Source organism: Manihot esculenta, chromosome 11, assembly GCF_001659605.2.
Source record: "Manihot esculenta cultivar AM560-2 chromosome 11, M.esculenta_v8, whole genome shotgun sequence".
NCBI classification, from domain to species: domain Eukaryota; kingdom Viridiplantae; phylum Streptophyta; class Magnoliopsida; order Malpighiales; family Euphorbiaceae; genus Manihot; species Manihot esculenta.
In genome coordinates this window covers 25,155,950-25,173,741 of record NC_035171.2, presented here as the reverse complement: position 1 = coordinate 25,173,741, position 17,792 = coordinate 25,155,950, and the positions used below count along the sequence as shown (strand labels likewise).

The window sequence follows — 17,792 nt, the reverse complement described above, 5'->3', positions numbered from 1 at the left end:
ATTAGGTACAAGATATGTCATCCATTGCAATATTCTGTTTAATAGCTTATAATTAATTACTAATTTAGTAGCTTCATTTTCAATTTATGCCACATTTTTTTTATAATTTATAGTTTATATAAAATTAGAGAGAGGATGAAGAGTATTAGAATTGCTAAAAATGTCTTTACATAATTTTGATAATTATAATTTTATTTTATTTGAAATATTTAATTTGATTTGTTAATTATATTTTTTATATTTAAATTAAAATTGATTGAAAAATTATTTTAACATTTAACTTATATTTAATTAAATTTTATTATAATTTAAAATAAAATTTTATAAAAATAAATAACTATAATTAAAATTTTATATTGAAATATAATACTATATTTAGTAACATATGTTTTTATTTGTTGCTAATAAAGTACAACATCAATAACTGCATTCTGATAGATATTATTATCGCTAAAATATTAAATGATAAAAATCATTAATAATTTATGAAAAGGAATAGAGGTGGGCCGTATTCAATTTAAATTAAAAAAATCAATTGAATTGAATTAATTTAATATTTTAGTTTGATATTTTATTCATTTTAGTTCGATTTAGTTTTTAATTTTAAAAATTTCAGTTATTTTGATTTAGTTTGATTTTAATCAGAAAAAATCAAATCGAATCAATTAGTGATAATAGTATATTATTTTCAATAATATACAGAAATTATATCATATGAAAGTTAAAATATTCTAATTAAAATTTAAAATACTAAAAATAAAGTGTAAAAAATAAAAAATTTATTAAAAGTTCAAACTGAACTGAATCAAATCGAATCAGACCAGTTCAATTCGGTTTATTTTTTATCAAAATCGGTTCATAGAAAGGTGTTAACCTCTTAAAACAAAATTCTTAAATAACATTATTTGTAAAACATACACTTAACGAAAATAAGGGCAAAATGTTTTCATTAAAATCATAAAAGTTACAAAGGAACAGGGTCTTCAGACTCATTTGCCCAAGTCTCCATTGCATTAATATTTTCTGCATCTATGACATTAATAGGAGAAACTAGATCAACGTGAGTATCTTCAGCACACTCCCCCTCACTCTCATCTTCCTCTTTGGGGAGAATATCGTCTATCTAGGAGAAATCCTCATAAAAAAAATGCTTCATCAACTCCTTCTTCACTGAATCTTGGCTTTGAATAAATATCTCCCCACTCTGAGCCACTATCTTCTTAAGCTCCCCCTCAAGCTCAACAACTCTAGTAGAGACAGCTTGGGCCCTTTTAGCTCGAGCTTGCAGTTCCAAAACTTGGCGCTATAACAAGACTACTTGATCCTCAGCGGACTTTGCCCTATTCCCAAGGTCCATATTAGAAGCAAGGGCCTCGTTAAGATTAGCATGAAGCTTGTCCACGCCAAGAGCCCCCTGTCTATCTCGTTTACCCTAAACTCTCGCCTCAAGGCTTTAAATCGCTCCTGGGCTACATAAGTGCAAAGGGCGCCCTCAAGTGCAAAATGGATGGCATTAATGAACAACTTGTCCATCTCAACTTCATTCAAGTGATGGCGATCCACGGACTTTAGGGCGCTTTTGATTAGCAGGAGGCCTAGGGAGGGATCATCAAGTAGCGAAGGCGCTCGGTTTAGTGCCAAGGCTAAGTGCTAAATCCTGCAGGCCAAAAAGACTCAACCCCCATGCTCGTAGGAGTAGGAACAGAAGGGGAAAGGACATTAGCGGGGAGCACAGGAGTTGGGGCAAAAGCAGAAGCACTTGAGGCTGAAGATTCGAACGGAAAGGGTGTCGTCTCCTCAGTTGCGGGTTGGGTAGGGAGAGAAGGAAGCACAATCATTGCTTTTGAAAGGCGAGCACACTTAGCAGGGGGATTAGCAACCCCAACAGCAACAGCCTTACTCTTACGAGCAACACGTACCTCCTCGGCAAACCTACATGACCCAGCCATATCTGCGAACAAGAGGAAAAAGTAAGTAAGAAAGACAGTTTAAAAAATAAAGAAGATGAAAAGAGAAGTACCTTGATCCGAGACAGGAGTGTGCTTTCAGGAAAGATGGGCGAGTGAGGATCGCAAGTTTAATTGGCCGACAGATAAATCTGTGCCAGGACAAAATAGCGTTCCTCACTGCCTGGGTAATATGTCAATTCCTTAGGTGTTGAAAGAAATGATTGTGTTTACGTGTCCCCAGCAGGGATTGAGTCATTAGCGTGAACGCAGGGCGAGGGAGCAAAAATTCAAAAAGACTCCTAAGGAATGTGCTAAGTATCGTGCAAACAATCTACATCGCACTTCGAGAAGGTAGATGGGATATCACAGAGAAGACCGCCCTCATTCTCTAGGGCCTCCTTCAATGGTACAATAAGGGCTGACACTTGAATGAGGCCATCAGAGGAGGAGCTGTAGACAGAGACCCCGTTAGAGAAAGAAGAGATGTTCTTGTCCATGTTGAAAGAAGGAAAATGAAGTTACCATGAGAAAAGTAAGACTATAAGAAATGAAAATGGGAAGGGATTTGTGGAGCAAGTTTCTCTAAAAAAGTTGCAGAAGAAAACAAAAGTAAGGGTCGAGGAAGATAAAGGGCTTTTATAGGACGGTTTTGACGGCAAACTTTAAATGCGACATGATAAACATTGTAGTTATCATCGAAAGGCTAGGTAGGCAAAATGACATAGAGTAGCAAGAAACCAATCTTAAGGGGCCACATGCTCCAGACCTCGATAAAAGATATCTCATTCGAATCTAAAGAAACAAAGACTAGCACGGGACCTCTAATATTATATAGCATCCACCCAATGTAAGGCATAAGCTGTCGCTACTGAGTACGGACATGGGGCAAGGATCAGACACGTAGAAAATGTAAACTAGCATGAAGAGAATACCCGGATGCCTTAACCCTCGAGCCATTGCCAGAAGACTCGCCCAAGATAAGTTTTAGTATAAAGTTACCATTATCAAGCATATCCCGACAATGGAACCAAATAATGTTGCTTAGATTAAATGAATGATGTGACCGGAATGGAACTGTGCTGTGATTGGCCAGAATCCGCAAGGGAAATAGATATGAGGTGGTGGTGGGTACCCACGACAACCACTTTGACATTCAATTTAGTATCTTAGACGAGTAGAGAAAGTATAATAAATTATTAATGCTTTAGTATTTAAGAATAACGTACCTTGATCTCTATAATTCTTCTACCTTTACACAGTAAGAGATAGAGATGAATATGACATGTTTCTTATAATCCGGTGATAATGTGGCTATATCCCACGATCACAGGCACAGTGGATATATGTTATGCTGTGTTTAACAATAGTGACTTTGCACCGAGACTTGTTTGGAGGCGGATTTTCTCCAAAATTACACAACCAAAAGATATTAATATATAGATCAACAATATATATGGTTACATAGTTTACTTTTATTTATTCCTTTAAAAATTTAAAAATTAATGGAGAAATATAAATAATATAAATAAATATTAAAAATAAAATGTTTATAAATTTTCATATTAAAAATATTTATAATATTACTTAACATTTATTAGTAGTATTTATTATTTTATATTAAGAATGTATTTTTATTTGATATATTAAATTTATTTCCTTATATAGCGATAATATTAACTTATTTTTTTTATTTGCATGGAGACTCATCTGGAGGCGGGTTTTCTCCAAAATTATACAATCAGAAAATATAAATACACAGATGAACAATATATACGGTTACATAGTTTAATTTTATTTATTTATTTAAAAGTTTAAAAATTAAAGGAGAAATATAAATAATATAAATAAATATTAAAAATAGAACATTTATAATTTTTCATATGAAAAAGTATTTATAATATTACTTAACATTTATAAGTAGTATTTATTATTTTATATTAAGAATGTATTTTTATTTAATATATTAAATTTATTCCTACATATAGCGATAATATTAACTTATTTTTTTATTATAAATTTAAAATAAATTATATTATATATTTTATAAATATATATTTTTATAATATTTATATTTAATGAGTTAATAAACGTGAGTATTATTAAATTTATTTATAAACCTTATAAATTAGTTTAGTTTATGAGGTTTTTAATGAGCTACTCGTAAAATGTTTAATGAGTTTATTCACGAGTTCGTTCACGAGTATCTTAACAAACTTGCTTGACGAGTCAACTCGCGATCTCTTAACGAATCAGCTCGCGAATTTTAATGAGCCGAATATTACTAAATTCAAATTTAACTCATTTAATAAATAATTTTAAAAATTGAATTTGATCGAATTTTTATCGATTTAAATTCGAATAACTTACTACTAATTTTAGTCATTTACAGCCCTAAGTAAAAGTGCTAAGTTGCTCCATGATTTCTCTCTCCTTTTTTTTCCTATTTAAGTTGCAGCTCTCCTGCAAGAGATTTTTTTATTAGAATAAAGCGAGTGAATACATGGATTTTGTAATTGGCATATGAACTCCACTGTAAATTTATGACCTGGATTTATGTATATACAGTTTGGGTAAATTTTGTTCTGCAACAATGAATGTTAAAACATTTATTTATAAAAAAATAAAAATATAATTTCAACTCCATTTATTTTATAGAAAATATTTTTTTAAAAAATATATCTTTTTATATTTTATAGAGTTAGGAACATTCATAATATTTATCTATAAAAAAAATAACTTCCTCTTTTATTAAAATTTTTATATATAAATTTTTTAAATATAAATTATTTTCTGATAAATAAACAGAGATTTAATCATAGAAAAAAAGTCTATATATACATATTTATTGTATATATACATATTTATTGCAACTGAATTAAAAAGTCAATAATGTATTTGATACGGGTAACTAGCTTTGGATTTTACGGCAGATTTGGACCGGGACTAATTTTTATATTTTAATTATTATTTTTAGATATTTTGGGTATTTTTATAATTTTGCATATTATGATTATATTTCTATCGTAAATAGCCTCTCTTGGCTATTAAGATTTTAGACTCCTATTAAGATTATGATTATTTTTGCATATTAGGATTTTATTTCTATTATAAATAGTCTCTCTTGGCTATTAGGAACACACTTTCTAATTTTTAAGAAATTTCAATAATATTTTTTATTTTTTAACCTATTTTTTCTTTTATTTCGTCTTAACCAAACAATATTGATTGAAATTCCTGACGGAATCTAAATAGTTCTGTATTGTTTTTAGTAATTGGATTACGATTAGAAAGCCCCTACCTCAAATTTTAAATTATTTCAGATTTAGCCAAACTCTGTGTATTAGCAAGTAAATCCAGAATACGGAAGAGATTGAGATAGTCATTTTTCTCCTAATTAATTTGGTCTTGTCGCTAATTAATCCTTGCTTTTTTATAAGATTACACACGTGTACCAAGATTATCAAATCTCGGTCTCATCTGTTTTCCAGGAAATAACGCTCAACACGGTTCGTGTTTGAATAGTTTGGCCACCCCATCCACAGTGCTGATTTGACAGAAAGCTCAAGTAGAAGCAGACTCACACTCGCTCACTACCATCTTCATTCCTTGGAATTAAGAAATGATGGTGGTACGCATATTCATCATTGTTCCACAATTGTTCTCAACAGTCAATAACTAATCTTTCACTTTCTTATTAAAATATATTTTTAATTATACAAAATCTAAATAATTAAATAGCATTTTTTTAGCAATAAGAAAACAGATTTTTTTTTTCAACTATACTTTTAGCAAAATTTAAATCTTTTTTTTTCACCTAAAGACCTTTGATTTTAAGAGCCCAAATTCTCTTTTTTTAATAATTCCTTCTACTTCAATTTAAATATCATTAAAATTTTAATCATAAGATATGACGAATTTACAGATTATTATAATTAATAAAAAACCTTATTTTTCCCTTTCTAAAAAAAATGAAAAGCAAAGAATTTGCAAAGTATCCAATTTATTTAATTATTTTTAAGTTACTTTTCATAATAGTGACTTATAATAATTAATTATATTAAAATCAATAATAATATTTTATAAAATATAACTAGAACTAATACTATTTACTAAATATTTCTAAAGATTATGAATTATTACCATTTACTTAATCTTTGATATTTATTTTATTTCTTTTTAATAGAGATGAATACCATAAACAAAAAAATTAACACCCCTTAAGGTAAAAAAAAAAATTTAATAATTATAATAAAAAATATATGAAAAGAAAGAAAATAAAAAAATAATTGAAAACCTGCAATTATTTGTTGGTACCAAGTCTTCATTTGGAATTTGGAATCAAAGAATTTTTGAAAAATTAAATTAAATTCATTTATTTTTTAATTAAGTATTTAATTTGTTTTAAATTAAAAAATTATTATTTTAAAAAATTAAAATTATTACATAATTTTTTACTAAAATAAAAAAATATAAAGTGAAAATTAATCCATCTAAAATATATTTTTTGTTGGAAAGGTAATTTTCAAACAGTGCTCTCTAGTTGGAAGTCTAAATTGGCTATATCCCAACAGTTCAATCAAACTGGTGGGGATTGTAACATCCTTTTGAGTTTCAAATGCTGTTAATTTATATATAATTGGTCCTTTTGAAATTAAATATCCATCTTTGTATAACTCACTTGGAAACCAATCTGAGTTCCACTCCCTCACTCCCTACTAAAAAAAATTGGCACTTAATCAATTTTTCTTTTTTTTTTTCAACTACTACCAAGTGTTGGGTTTCATTGAGGAAAGAACCTGTCCTGCATTGAATCCAATAGCCAATTTGTTTCCCAAGTCGCAGTCAAGGAAATGTAGGTAACATATTATCTTTGATTACATCATCTCTCAATCAAACAGCTTGAGGGAATTCCACAAAGGCAAGCCAAGCACAAAAGTAGATAGAATCAATAAATACCCAAGTGAGATTATCAATAGCAGAACAAGTTGACGTATATACATTAAGCAAAAAAAGCCATGGCAAGCACAAAGGGAAGAGAAGAGAGACTGAGCAAACAAATGGGTTTCTTATTCACACAGCAAGCAACCCAAAAAAAAACCAAGAAACAATCCAGTTATGTAGGTACATTGAACACACATTATTTCTTTTTCCACGCTAATTAATCTAAGAAATGACTAAGAATAATACGGGTAAAAGTTCCAACAGAAATTGCTAAGAATTCCAGTAAAAAAAGAAAAAAAGAAAAATTTCAAAACAGAGGTCTTACAGAGAGGCTCCAGAGCTTTATCCCACACACCAGTCTCCTTTGAGATCAGCACACACCAACACAAACTCTGAAATTGGGAGAGAAGGAGAAAACAATCTGTAGCCACAGTGGAGAATCACAAATGGAATGAATCATCAAATAATCATCTTCATCATCAGATTACAAGAACCCAGATTGCAGCACAGCAAATTAGCCAGTTTTTTGTTTGTTTCGTTTATAATCATCAACAAGACCAACAACCCGGAAGAATCATATGCCAAGTCCTTGCACTCAAATGATGCTTCAAACCCTGAATTTTCAAGCATTCCACAACATGGGAAAGATACCTTGTAAGTTTTCCCCAGTAAGTAATTGCTTCACCAACCAAATTCTTTGCTTTTGAGCACTGTAACTTCTCAACCCAACTCCATAACTCCTTCCCATAATAAGAAAATTCAATCAATTTTTTCTCCCTCTTTCCCTCCCAAAAAGGAAAAAAAAAAAAAGAAAAGAAGCTAAGCAATTTCAACCCCTAGAAAAGGAAAACCTAATTAATTTTCAAACGGAACTACTCACTAATTGAATCCATACATTCAATCATACTTGAATTTTCCCCAAAAACAAAGAGAAACCCTAAAGACGTTAACCCTAATTTCAGTAACATGCTCACCATTCCTCTTCACACACAAACAAAATGCAACAAATTCACATACTCATGCTATTAATATATATACCATACAACACAACCGCCACAGAAACCACCGTCTTCATCACATTCTCATGCTCAATTTCAACGAGGATCTTCTTCTCTTCGCCCTGAACTTCCCGGCCCACCAGACAAAGAAGCCAATAAATTGAGATGTCCAGGTAGGTAATTTCCCACTCTTGCTGCGGATGCCTCTCCCATAGCCGCCGCCGCCGCCGCTGCTGCTGCATGCTGCTGAACGAAGAGTGAGGGCTGCTGCGCTGCCACCGCGGCCTGCTGCACAACCATATCCGGCGGTGCTGCAGCAGCGAACCCCCAGAAATCAGGTCTTGCAGGCACCGCCCAGAAGCCCCCAGGCGCAGCACCAGCACCAGCTGACCCCACCAAAGACCCAACCGTGGGGCCAACTGAAACCCCACCGTCGTCCTTACCTCCATTGTTGTCATCCTCCGACCTCACCCGTTTTCCTAGAATAAATGGTGTGGGCCCCAACAGTGGTTTGTGGTCCATTACTGATGAATTCGTAGACGAGGAAATCGACGATAGCGAATTGGAGTTTCCTCCCGCCCTTACCGACACAGAAACAGTAGAGAAGCTAGCCGGAGTAGTTCCCGTCCCAGTAGCCGCAATAATTGAAGGCTCTGCTTGACGAAGGAGCCACTCGATTGTCTGGCCGTCGGATTTATGACCGAGCTCACGAGTCAACTGAAAGACACGTGCGGCACAGATGATCGGCATGCGGATTCTCCGCCCACGTCCATCGACCTTACTGTGACGGTCCTTAGAAGGCGGCTTTTTCACAACCAAAGCTCCATTGGTCCCCGACGGCTGCTGCCTCTGAGGGTCAATTAAAGCGCCGTTGGTGACGCCGCCACCGTTGTTTGCTCCAGTGTCAGAATTCGACATCCCCAAGAGAGAACTACAAAATTAACCCAAAAAAAAAACGACGTCGAAGCAGAGAGAAGCAACTACAAACAGAGAAGGAAGGTAGAAAACAAGGGTTTTGGGTTGGGGTTAGACACAGAGAGGAGAAGGGAAGAGAAGAGAGGGAGAGAAGGGAAACAGAAAGCTAATAATTGAGCGGCAGGAGCTGGTGGAGACAGGAAGGAGGGCACATGGGTGGTGGGTCCCTTATTACACAGCTCACGCCCTTCTTCTTTAACTTGTTTTGAGTGTGTTAAGCACACGCGCGAGGAGACTGAGAATGTGAGAGTGTGTAAAACGGGAAAAGAAAGTGAGTCGGAAGAGGGGGTCCCAATTTGCAGCAGAGGAATTTAAGTGCGGGGTTTCAGAGTGGGTCCCATTGATATCCGTACTGTTTTGAATTGAAGGTTCCAGCTACGTGCGGTAATTTCATTATCCATTGGTCTCCGGCCACGTCGGCGTCAATAAAATATTTTCAAATGGAAAGCCTTGCAATGCGTTCGTTTGTTACCGCCAGTAAGTGGAAACTCGTTAGATCATTACATGAGTTCCACTTCCCCAACTCGTTAGACGTTGTTTGGAAACCTTCTTAATGGAGAAGCAAAATAAAAGAGAGAAAAAAAGAGAAAAGGATAGAAATTTTTTTTGTTTCTTTTTCATTTGGATAATAGTGAGGGAAATATAAAAAAGAAAAGTAATTTAAAAATGAGAGAATTATTTTGCCTTTTACTTATAATTAAACATTTTCATTATAAAAATTTTTATTATAATTTTATCTATTTTTTACCCACTTTCTCTCTAAATTAGAGGAAAATGAATGGCAATTTTTATTATTATTTTCTTTTATTTTCGATTTTTCTTCAATTTAATTTTCTTTTAAATTTAGATTTTTTCTTTTTTTCTTTTTCAATCCAAACATGGCCCAAACTCTCGGTCTCATTCTCAAACTATACGTTACAACACAAGTCGTTAAAGTCTCCGGAGTTTGTGGGTTAAATTGCATTAGTGGGAAACTCCAACCACCAAAAGTGTGTTTTTTCATTTAATTTTTATTTTGAAAATTATTATTTAATCTCTTTATTACTTTAATCACAATATTTTAAAAAATACATTTAATTAATTTCCACACATTTTTATTTTATTTATTCTTTCATTCCTATATCCAATTTAAATTTTATAAATATATTTTTAAAATAGAAATCTATTACGAATAATATAATTATATGGGTGTCTACAATTCTTAATTATTATACAATTTAATTTCATAACTCCCATGTATTTATATATATAATTATATTTTTATCTATATTTTGATATTAATTAACAAAAAAAATTAATGGTTATTGATACATTCTTTTATGAAGTGATAATTAACCCTTGAAAAAATATTTTTCTTTCTTTTATATTTATTTTTGTTTTGAAATATTTTATTTTATTATAATCTTTTATCATATTTTTTTATAATTTTTACTAGAAATATAATATATTTGTTTTTATAGTTAGCTTTCTTTTGATAGAACATAGATATTTATTTTATATGTTATTTTTATTTAAAACTTTTTATTTTCTTCATTAATCATTTAAAAATTTAGTAAATAAAAATATAATTTCTTATATTCCATATTATCTATAAACTTACTTTGAACATGATGATTATTTTCTATTATTTTCTAATTGTATTCCTTGTTCAATTTCTGACGCTTGAGAATATGAGAAAAATATCTTTTTATAGATCGTTTATGTTCATATTCATTTAAATCACATGATTTTTATTTTCTTATTATCTGTGTAAAGTTGAATATCTAATGATAAAAAAACCACTTGAACTCTGCAAGAGTTTAGAAGAAATAATAATTATAAAAAATAATAATTATGTAAAAATAATGATGAGATATGTTAAAGAAAATATTATCTAATTTTTTCCTGCTAAAGAAAAATACTGCAACAACAATACATTCAAAAGGGTTTTATGAAATAATTTGAATTAATTTCATAAATTATTATAATTTAGCAAAAAATGAGATGATTAAAAATAAAAATAAAAGTGAACATAATAGAAACAACATGGAAAATGAATTTAATCATTATGGCATGAAAACTCATTATTCAAAGTATCTTGCTGAGTTTTATCAAACATATTGGAAATTACACAGAAAACTACGTGGATAAATTTATTTACAATAATTTTTGACTTGACAAAGTTGATAACATATTTATATGTTGTTATTTTTAATTTTTTGAATGACAAGGGAAGTTTCAAAGGAAATTAGGGCAAATAGATATGGGATAACCAATCCCTAATTAATTACGAAAGAGCCATACATCTAGTCCATTTCAAGGGATTGCAAATTAATGAATGTCCCTTGGGTAAGTTGCTACTCAACCGGTATATTCATATATATATTTCGTGGCAAAGCATATGATGGATAGCCATAAAAAGGAAATTCAAAGGAGCCTTAACCGAAACCAACTTGAAGTAAAACTCAAATTATTCGGTTATGGGAAGACTGTCCATCAATCAAGCTCAAACACAATTGAATAATATTCACAATAACTCAACAATAAAAATAAGAATAACACTTGAAAATGAAAATATTTTCATTAACATTATGAGTCTGAAAACAAAGATTCAATAGAGTTAATGGAACTTGAAACACAAAAGCAATCTGTGTTGTAGTTTTTCAAGTATAAGTCTAAGATATTACAAGTAACAAACTTGTAATAAATCCAAGTTCTAGGTGGAACTTAGCAAAAAAGATAACCTCACAATGAGTAAAATGGTTTAAGCTTTATAAGACCTCCTTCAATGGAGTTTTTATCTCAACTTTTCTGTTCTGAAAATCTAAAACTACTAGAGAGAAGAAGTGATTATAAGGGATTCTACTAAGGCATTTTAAACTATTGGTTCATGCTTTGATTGGATACTTAAAGGTTACATACCAAAAAAGTTTGAATAACTAACTCTAAAAAGAAATAGTCAATTCCAACAGGTAAAGTGTCAATCTCTGAAAAGTGGATTGGCCAAATATGGAATGAATGTCTTTTCTAAATCTGCCATAAAAAGTGATCCATAGCATTCATCTTTAAGCTTTTGTCTCTCGGACAATAGGTGCACACTAAATGGTTGGTGAGGACCTCCAAGGCTACCAAAGATGTATCCAAGTCCCCTCCACCTTGGCTACCACATCACCTCCTGCCCGACATGCCACATCACCTATTGTTGGATGCTCCATCACCATTATTTGTAATGCTTTATCTCTAGATCTTGTGATAGCTCATTTGAGTTTGTGAAGCTTCGGTGTTCAACATGATGTTCTCATCAACAATATTATCATATTTAAATTTGATTTTCCTCAAACCTAAAGACTGAACAAGTTTTAACCTTTCAATATCACTCTTAACTTTGCATTTTGGTAATTGTATTAGTTTTTAAATTTATAAAAAAATCTCCCAACAAAGCATCAAGCTCATTTCTTAAAATTCTTCCATCATAAATTCAATTATCATTCCCTTTAATAACTCCATCACCGTTAGTTTTAACCTAGATATTTGGAGAGGGTTCCCACTTAATTAACCTATTTTCCACCAAAAATTTGATGTTTAGATTAAGGGAGATTTATAATTTAGTCCCTTAATATTCTCATTATTAACAAGTCAGTCTCTGTATTTTTAGAAACCTATTAAAATGTCCTTATGTTTTCTCTCCGTCAATGAAATAGTCATTCCGTCCTCTTTTCCGTTAAAATTAGATAAAGGAGGAGAGAGAAAATTTTTAAAATCGAATTTTACCCTCAAATAAAACCCTTTATTTAGTCCTTAGATATTGTTATTATTAACAAGTTAGTCCTTACATTTTCAAAAATCTATTAAAACATTTTTATCTTTTTCCATATCTATTAAAACGTCCTTATCGTTTCTTTCCGTCAATGAAATAGTCCCTATCTTTTCTCATATCTATTAAAACGTCCTTATCGTTTCTTCCCGTCAACGAAATAGTCCCTCTTCATCGTTTCTTTCCGTCAACGAAATCGTCCCTCGCTATATTTTTAAAAATCTATTAAAACATCCTTATCGTTTCTTTTTGTCAACGAAATAGTCCCTATCTTTTCTCACATCTATTAAAACGTCCTTATCATTTCTTTTTGTCAATGAAATAGTCCATATCTTTTCTTTCCTCCTCCTCCTCCTCCTCCTCCAAAAAAGAAGAAGAAGAAGAAGAAGAAGAAGAAGAAGAAGAAGAAGAAGAAGAAGAAGAAGAAGAAGGAGAAGAAGAAGAAGAGAAAGAAGAAAAAGAAGAAAAAAAAGAAGAAAAAGAAGAAGAAGGAGAAGAAGAAGAAGAAGGAGAAGAAGAAGAAGTAGAAGCAAAAGAAGAAGCAGAAGCAAAAGAAGAAGCAGAAGCAGAAGAAGAAGCAGAAGAAGCAAAAGAAGGAGGAAGAATTGATGAAGAAGAAAAGGAAGGAGGAGGAGGAGGAGGAGGAGGAAAATAATGGGGGGTAATTTAGTCTTTTACTATATTTTTAACGGCAAAAATAGACGGAAGGACTATTTCGTTGACGGAGAGAAAAGATAAGGACGTTTTAATAGGTTTCTAAAAATACAGGGACTGACTTGTTAATAGTGACAATACTCAGGGACTAAATTATAAATCTCCCTTAGATCAATGATGCAACTATCCTAAACTATTATGGTACTCTTAACTTGGGAGATGATCAACATAACTATGCAATCTGTGTTGAAGTCTTGATTCTAAAAATAAAATTATTTCTGGCATACTATAAGGCCCAACATATAGTTACAAAAAAAAAATAAGTTCCAAAATAAGTTTCTATAAATGGTTGTATTTGAGATATTCTTAAAAAACTAGCTAATCAACTAACATGTTTGCACGTTAGTCAGTTGATCAAGCCAAAATTAGTCTCATTTTTCATGTCGTTATTAATGCTAATTTACACATTTTCTACCTAATTTTGTAGTTTTGATCTTATTCTGCAGAAAATGATGTAAAAGGATGATTTGGTGAAAATGACCTTAAAGCTGTCCAAAAGAGAGTAGAAGAGATCAAGCTTAGTTTGCCCAAATCAGTTTGCCCAGACCAAGCTGCAGCTGAAATAGGAGAAGGATGAAGGACAACACAAACTTGCTGTTTGACTAGATTGTTTGCCTAAGTAACCTGGGCAAACAGACCCCACGGAACAGAAGCAGAGTAACAGACAACACCAAAACAAATTATTGGACTAGATTGTTTGCCCAAGCAACCTGGGCAAACAGAACTTGCGACAGCAGATAGCAGAAATGCAGAAAACTTCAAATTCAAGCCTTCAAGAAGTCTATCATTCTCCAAACACGTGAAGACAACTCAGCAACTCTTCAAGACAACTCAGCACCCTATCCCGCATATCAAGGAAGCCAAATCTCAAGAAGATTCAATTGTCTTTAAAGAATCCAACTCTAAATAGGAAAAGGAAACAAAGGGGGTGCACAAATCAATTATAAATAGGGAACCAAACCAGCAAGAAAAGAAGATCTTAATTTTTGGAAATTGAAGACAGCAGCCGCGCACCTCTTGCCGCAGCACCGCTGGCCCTTCTTCTTCTTCTTTCTTGTTTTCTTTCTTTTATTTTTATATAGTTTCAGCCATGAGTGGTTAAAACCTATTTTTCTAGTTGAAGATTAGGTAAAACTTCAGTTTGTTTATGGATTGTGAGATCTGAACATATGATGTTTATATTTTATTTATCAATATTTATGCAATTTCATACTTAATTCTATTGTTGCTTTGTTGTTTAGATCAATAGGGTCCATTGATTCTTGATCACAAAGTGATAATTTATTAGTTTGGGTAGTTTAAGTCCGTAATTGCTTGAATTATCCAAACACAAGTAACTCTTAGTGTAAAAACCAAGGAGATTGCATAATCTAGCAAGATCACCATACGTTTGGGTAGCTAGAATTAGGTCTCTATATTTCTTAATGCAATTGACAGTTGAATGAATCTAAAGCCCCAAGGACGTTCCTTGGCAACTTGTTGATTAGTGATTAATTAGAGAATGTTTCCTAGTTAATATATGCTTAAGAAGGAATATAGTGGTGAGAAGCGTCTTCCACCGCCATAACTAATTTATTGAGTCAAATAAAAGAACATAAGTGTCAATGATCAATCCCAATAACTGAAATGGATCTAATTCTTCAACTAAACTTTTCTCATTATTGAATTCTCTTTACTTTATTATTTGCTTTATGTTTTGGCTTTTAATTCTAGTTTAGTGCATCAAACCCAAAACCCCCCCCCTTTTATTTTATTTTCAGTTTATTTACTTGATCTTGACAAGAAAAATAGACGAGTATCAATTCCCTGTGGATTCAATCATTTTGCTACTATCTACAGTTGTAAAATTGTGGGTAACAAAAAATGTTATTTTTGATCGGTTTCGACAACCGCACAATCATCAGTCTAAAATTATAGGCTTAGAGAATTATGTATTGCATGTAAGATTTTTTACTGAGTCCTTAAAAAAAGAGAATAGTGAAGTTTAGATAAAATGTGACATCTCGGTTTTAGGGCCTTATGTGGTTTTAGCAGCCAACTAATAGAAGTCTACAATCCCAAAAATTGGAGAATTTTTTTTCCATTTTGGATAGATGCAATCTTTCATTATTATATTTATTTCTTTCCAAACTCTCTTTCTCATGGAATTCTTGGATGAGAGGTAAATCAATCCTTAAGTCTTTTATTTTTAGTGTTTTTGAATAAAGGGAAATAGTAATGTGTAATTGCATGTGTGTTACAGTTAGAATGGGTTTAATGTTATCATGATGAGTTGAAATTAAATAAAAGCTTTTTTCCCTTTTCTTAATTCCTTTTGTGTTATATTTTTATATTGCATCCGTGAGAGTGACCTTTTGAATTTGTTATGACAATAAAATGACATTTGAGGGATGATTGAATATTCTCTTTGAGTTTGTCATTTGTTGTTTATAGGAAGTTTTGAATATCTAAGATGTCATGCCTGTGATTTTGCACTATAAGAAAACAAAAATATACTAACAAAATTTTTCATTGGTGAGAAATCAAATTTTGTTGGTAAATAAAGTTATCGACAAATTAGCGACGAAACACAGATTGTTGGTATTCAGCTGATCGCTAAACCTTACCAACGAAAAAGCTAGCATTGGTAAAATATTACCGACTACATGTTGCGTCACTAATTTCTTCTTTTATCGTTGGTAATATTGTTAGAATAAATTTTACATGTAACTAAATAGCAACGTTTTATTGACAATATTGTATCATCGGTATATTTACCGACAACTCATTTCATCACTAATTATTTATTAATTGGTCGGTAATTCTTATTTTTTATGAGTTTAAATTTGATGAAATAGCGACGCCATCGCCGACAAAATACACCGTTAGTATATTTTTAAAGAATTTTTATTTTTACCAACGATTTTGATCATCGGTAATATATTATAATGTATTGATTTAATTAGCAATAAATATTTCATCGGTAATAATTTATATTACTTTTAATAAATACAATATTAGCGACAATAATTCAACATCGGTAAAATATTAATTATTAAAAAATAATGTGACCAAAATATTTTATCTACGACTTGTTTCGTTGATAAAATTAATATAATCTAAAAAAATAAGTTATTAAATTTTTTATATATTCAACTTGTATCAATAAATTTCAACCTAGCAACAAATATTCACTTAAAATTAAATAAATATTCTAAAAAAATTAATTATAAAATTTAATTGTATTACAAGTATAAATATTTAACAAAATAATTCATTTAAAATCTAACTTAATTTTGATATGCTAAAACCCATTAGACAAATTATAAAATGAAGTACAATCAACTACATAGTGGAAGAGGTGGAGTTGGCAAACCACTCGCTATCTAGTCATTTGTTCTATCATTGAGGCCTGCATCTGCTCCATCAAAGAGGACTTTAATTCATCTAACTCATTCTTTATCTCATTTCTCATTTAATTTCTTTTTTATTTACCATTTTCAATTTTATTCCTGAGTTCTTCCCTTTTCCTTTTACCATTCTCAATTTCTTGATGCAGATTATTAACTCATTGCGTTAAAACAGTATTTTGTGTTTCAGCTAACTATAAAGATGCAACAAATGCATGAAGTCAAATCGGGATAAATCATTGAAGACCGAGAACCAAGACCATATACCCTTCGCTTTTTGCTACCTCCAACCACATCTTTATATACCTTGTTATCATCAATTTCTTCTAATAATTCTGTTATTTCTTGTCTTCTAGAGATAATACTTTCCTATATATATATAAAGAATGTTAACTAAAATACCACTAATTTATAACAGATATTTCAAAATATTTTGCAATTACTTATATAATAAATCAACATATATGTATTTGTCTCGACCTCTGATCAATAAAATTCTCTTTGTCATGATTGCGACTATGAGTATAAATAAATAATTCAATCGCACTCTCTGGTCAACCCAATGCTTTCTCCCAAATAAATATATTGTTAGTGTAAGCCCTAATCTCATATATATTATAAAGACATTTTATCTACAATAAATAAAGATGAGACATTTGTTTTATCACTTTATTTATTATTGTGAATATTAAATTGATAAAACATCCTTGAATGTTGGGTTTGTTTAAGTTATCAAGTGTTAGGCACTTGGTAGTAAAACCTTGAAACTTTAAAGAATAACATTCTAAACTTTCCTAGTCAATCTTTGTCATTGAACTAAGGTTAGTATGGTCTTTGTGAGATGATCATGTTTTACAGGACATAGAATATTGGATATTAATAAGAGAACATAAATACAAGTTAAGAACGTTGTATTTGAAAACGATCCACTTACGAGAACACTACATGGTTGAAAGTCATAAGTGTCTCTCTAGTGATACTTGTACTATAAGTCTTTAGACTGAAAATCTCTATGAATGCCTAAATGAATCCT

The 17,792-nt window shown here is 31.3% G+C and overlaps 1 protein-coding gene across 1 annotated transcript; it reads right to left on the bottom strand.

Moving 5' to 3' along the window:
- Window positions 1–6,995: 6,995 nt before the first annotated feature.
- On the bottom strand, window positions 6,996–9,027 carry LOC110626857 (transcription factor TCP21). The gene has a single exon (XM_021772990.2). It carries the CDS (start codon window positions 8,804–8,806, stop codon window positions 7,985–7,987), a length of 822 nt encoding a protein of 273 aa, XP_021628682.1. The 5' UTR covers window positions 8,807–9,027; the 3' UTR covers window positions 6,996–7,984.
- Window positions 9,028–17,792: the final 8,765 nt, after the last annotated feature.